Raw genomic sequence first — 5246 nt, forward strand, 5'->3', positions numbered from 1 at the left:
TGTAGAAGGATGAGGATGGAGTGAGCCGAACATAACACTTAGAGAAATACTATCACTAAGTTATAATTTTTATAATAAAATTAATATAAATTGACCGATCTTAAAAAGAGTCACGTCTCACGGTCCATGTACCAACTGAAATACAGGTCACCTCACAAATGATCCTCATTGACTGGTTGATACTTTCCGTCCTTCATTTCATTTTTCATATGGAAAAGAAATGTCATTAAATGCACAAACATGGAGACACTGAAAAATTATGGGGTACTTTGGGGATAGTGTACGAGCATTAAATAATATATAAACAGTAGTTTCTCATAAATACTTGACATGTATTTATTTCAAATTATATCATCATTAAATTATATGTTCTATAAAATAGTTCTCAACAGAATCAGCAAGGCATTATTTGGTAGCATAATTAGTATACTGCCTAACTCCTTGAGCAGGTATATTTGTATTCGAGTCTTTCTTCTCTTCAAAGAAATTTTTTTTTATTAAACAATCTCTATATGTTGATCAAATTATACCAAAATTTATGAGATTCAATTCAAAATTTGAGATAAAGTGAATCCATTGATCAAAAAAAAAAAAAAAGTAAATTAATCTCGATTTAGTGAATTCGTTATTGAGACTATATTTTATGAGATTGTGATGCCCTGACGAGGTTTTATTGTGTAGTGACTCGAATTTGAGAAATACTATAATCAACCTATCAGTCTGAAAAAAAAAGAAAAAAAAGAAATCTGTTTTTCTTCTCTATTATTATTATTTTTGATGTTATTATGACAAGATAAAAGATGATGAATGATGTGATCTTTATTCAAACCAGCAGTTCAAATTCCACTACCATATTTGTTGACAAATATTGTAACAGCTATACTATAAAGTTGTGATCTCATTAAGGCTTAAAATGGAAATTAACACTGGTTTTAGTAGGCTAGCTAGATAAATATTATGGTTTTTAAAACTTTGGAGAGAGTGTCAATTAATCCTAATTAGTGAATAGTGGGAACTATTTATGGTTCATTAAATATTTAGGTATCTCTGTTAATTTCCTTTCCATTATTTATTGCATAGAAAATCATGGCATGGCCCTTGATGGACTGTCAACTCTCTCTCTCTAGTTTCTCTCTCTACCTCCTCTATATATATAGAGAGATAGATATAACCTGTTTGTGATTAACATACCACCATGGGTCGTGGGCGTGCACCTTGTTGTGACAAGAGTAAGGTGAAGAAGGGACCATGGAGCCCTGCAGAGGACTTGAGGCTCATCACTTACATCCAGAAGCATGGTCATGGAAACTGGAGAGCTCTCCCTAAGCAAGCTGGTACCCTCTCTCTCTCTATATCACTCTCTCTCTCTATACATATACATATGCATAGATATGTATATGCATGTTCCATCCATAGGACATTGTTCATGCAAGTGATCAAACACTTGGATCTTCATATAATTTCCAAAATTTACTTGTTGAATCATGAATGGAACAGTACCTTATACAAGAACAATCTTCTTTTTTCTTGTTTTTCCTAGATGTTCCTATCAAACTCGATGAAAATTTAAATTATTTATGTCATCGTTTAGAAAAATGTTAGTCAAGATATTTCTATAGCTTACAATAAGTCCAAGAGAAAAAATTCCTCGAAAATTAACATTTATGATTAGATTAGACTATTTGGTACAAGAATCATTATCTCAATAAATATGAATGAGAAATTTCATTTTTACCATTATTTCTTTCTTATCTACATGTCACCTTCCAAAAAAAACTCTGTACAGATAACTCCCAATTTAATGCACTGACAAAACAATCCTTAATTTATTTCATTTCACATATAGAAATATCAACGTCCTAGAGAAAATATCTATACATATAAAACTTATTATTATTATTATTATTTTCCTATCCCAGCAAGCTAGCTGACATGAAATTCATAGTAAATTAACCTATAAATTCATTCCTTGATAGGTTTTGAAGTCCATAACACCATATATATAGTAATTCAAATCATACCATCATTGTGTTTCAATATAGGCATTAATTGGACCAAATTTAATTTGTGAGTCTTCTAATAAATTATTTGATACCAAATACAATATTTCTGTCTTTATTCATCCAATTCAAAGGCCGAAGAAAGAATGAAAAGGAAAGAGGTGACAGGAAGTGCTCAAGTACTGAACAAGCTTTTCAAAGCACTACTAAATCTTGGTGAAAAGCAAATAAAATATTAAATTCAAAAGGAAATCAAACTACGCTAACAGAAATAAGTTAGGTCAAATCTTGAGATATATTTATTTATGAGTAATACAATCATGAGATCTCTACATAAAATTTAGTCAAATTTCGATATTTATTTATTTACTAGTAATGCAATCATGAGATTTCTGGATAACACTTTTCTCATGAGCTCTCTATTTTTTTGTTATGATGTATAAATATTAAGTTATAAATCTAATCATTTGAAAATGAATTGTATGTGTATTATATAGTCAAAATTTTGTATTATAACTCATTTACAGTAGATCACACTCAAATGAATCAGTCAAAGTCTTCGTCTTTTAACCAAATAATTTTGCATAATTTCATTTTAAGGTATTTAGAATTGATTTTTTTTTTTTTTTTTTTTTTTTTCTAATGAGATCACTTTAATATTAATAACGTGATATTATAATTTATGAAAAGTGTCATGAGGAAAATCTCGTAGTACCCTTTATTTATATGTTATAGTCAATGCCTAACATGAGACTTCTGTGCTACATATCCCCATCAAAGGCAATATAAACAAAATGTGAATTAAGGTAGCTGACAACATACCCTTTTGAGGTCCCGTGATTGGAAAAGAGAGAGAATTTAATTCCTAGGTCACCATTCAAAAACAAAAACAAACAGTTGGTTGTTTGGCAATTGAAATTAGTTGGACTACCTCATTGGTTTACCACAATCCTATCAACTAATTAATGAATATAACGTATAAATTAAATAGTCCTCGGTACTCTGTTTTTGTGTGTGTGTGTGTGTGTTTTTCTAGATGTTAAGTTGACATTAAATGTTAATTGTATTTTTGTTGTGCAGGATTGTTGAGGTGTGGGAAGAGTTGCCGTTTGAGATGGATTAATTACCTAAGGCCTGGCGTAAAGAGAGGAAATTTCAGTCCAGAGGAAGAGGAAATCATCATAAAACTACATGAATCTTTGGGCAATAAGTATGACTAAAATCTATATATATATATATATATATATATATATATATATATATACTAATTGACTTATTTAGTTTATTATCTTGAGACCATGATTAATTTACAAATGAAATGAACTGCACAGGTGGTCAAAAATTGCATCTCATTTGCCAGGAAGAACAGATAATGAGATCAAGAATGTGTGGAACACATCTCTGAAGAAAAGACTGGTCATGAAAAGAAATGTCAATCCTTATGGGGATGATCAAACCAAGGAACTATCCATGACCAATTCTTTATCTTCCCCGAATTCTCCATCTAGTTCATTTGTGTCGAATGACAATCCAAACACAGGCCTTGACACTCATGGAGTACGCGAAAATATGGCAATGACAGTGTCTGAGCAGAAACAAGAGCCTTTGAAAATGTTGCAGAAGCAAGCATCATCTTCTTCTTCCTCTGTTTCCTCCTATGCGTCCGATTTCTCAAACACCTCCACTCAAGTTGACGTCACAATGACAAAAGAAGAAATGGGACCTTTTGAAGTTCAAGATAACGGTACATATGATGTTGGTTCGGATGAGCTGGTTGAAATTCCATTGGAGTGCGACATTGATTTCTGGAACATGTTAGACAGCTTGGGTACTTTGCAGCCTAATGAAGCACAACCGGGCGCATTTGAGGCTTCTCAGGGCTCAGAAAACTTGAGAGCAGAATGTGACACAGAAATAGAGTGTAGGAAGTGGTTAAAATACTTGGAAAATGAACTTGGACTAGAGGCAACAAGTGATGGAGGAGACCATAACAACAATCCACCACAGAATGGTGAGATTAGTGCCTGCAATGAGATGGTTTTGAAGCCAGAAATTGATGATCAAGGCATGCCTTGTTTTCAAATGTGGCCCCCTTCACCTCACAAATTTGATGTCTGAGTCAATTCAAAATGTGTGATTCTTGACAATTTTGTTATACATTTGTAATCAATGCAGATAGGTCTTTTTTTCTCACATATGAAGGATAATTATCTTTGTCCTTTTGAATCCAATTTAGACTAACAAAAACACATTTTTTTTATTTTTATTTTATTTTTTATGGATTATCTAGTTGTTGACAATTAAGACCATTTAGTGGGTAGGTTACATTTCCCACTTACTACCAAAAACAGTGTGAGATAGTAGTCTATATCTATGACCCAACATTTTTAGACTTGGGACAACATACCCTTAGAAGTACATCTGTTTGACTCTTTGAGGTTAATGGATTTGCTAACCTAAAATCAAACCAACCAACATCATTAACACACAAAAAAATTCAAAAACCAATTGAGATAGGTGGATTTTGGAATATAAATAAATAAATAAAAAGTGCTAATTGTTCATTTGTTTAAAAGTCCAGTTGAGCTAAAGCAGTTGGTGAGATAGTGTTGTTACATTGGCTATGGAGAGAGAAATTTCTAGATTGGAGGAGAGCATCTTTGAATGCCCTAAATTTTTGTGAAGGGGAGTTTGAACTTTCAACCATGGAAAACCTTGGGATAAAAATAATGAAAAAATTAATTTCAAGTTTAATCATCAGGCAGTCAAGGTCAAAGAATATCCAACTTTAACTCAATGGCAATTCTCCGAAAGTATTTGTTTGTGTGATACCAGACACCCTTTAACTGTTCAAACACGATTTTTGAAAAAATTCGTAAACATCAAAAGAATGTGATGCAGACACCTTTTAACTGTTCAAACACGATTTTGAAAAAAACTCATAAATATCAAAAAAAAAAAAAAAAAAGTGCAAAACAGACAGTATAAAGCGAATCATGTGTTTGTTTAGTGCTTGGACTTCCTCTTTCATTTGGGTAGAATTTTAGTGTGATGCAAGTTTCCATATATGGTAGAATTGCTGAATGTCAAGGTGGTGGGCTTTCTTTTGGCTGCGAGTGGACTCTTTTACTTCTTTTCTTTTGACTATGGGATGTCCCCACCTTTAGATGGACGACACATTGCAAAGTAGGAGATTGAACCTTGAACCTACACTTTTGTGTTCATGTGTGATTCTTGACCAACAAT

The 5246-nt window shown here is 32.3% G+C and overlaps 1 protein-coding gene across 1 annotated transcript; it reads left to right on the forward strand.

Moving 5' to 3' along the window:
• Window positions 1-1195: 1195 nt before the first annotated feature.
• On the forward strand, window positions 1196-4340 carry LOC132312366 (transcription factor MYB58-like). The gene is made up of 3 exons (XM_059810708.1): window positions 1196-1334; window positions 3081-3210; window positions 3332-4340. Exons 1-3 carry the CDS (start codon window positions 1196-1198, stop codon window positions 4116-4118), a joined length of 1056 nt encoding a protein of 351 aa, XP_059666691.1. The 3' UTR covers window positions 4119-4340.
• Window positions 4341-5246: the final 906 nt, after the last annotated feature.

This window comes from Cornus florida, unplaced genomic scaffold (genome assembly GCF_030987335.1).
Source record: "Cornus florida cultivar Cherokee Brave unplaced genomic scaffold, ASM3098733v1 CherokeeBrave_3.0.0_Hap2_Chr06, whole genome shotgun sequence".
NCBI lineage: Eukaryota > Viridiplantae > Streptophyta > Magnoliopsida > Cornales > Cornaceae > Cornus > Cornus florida.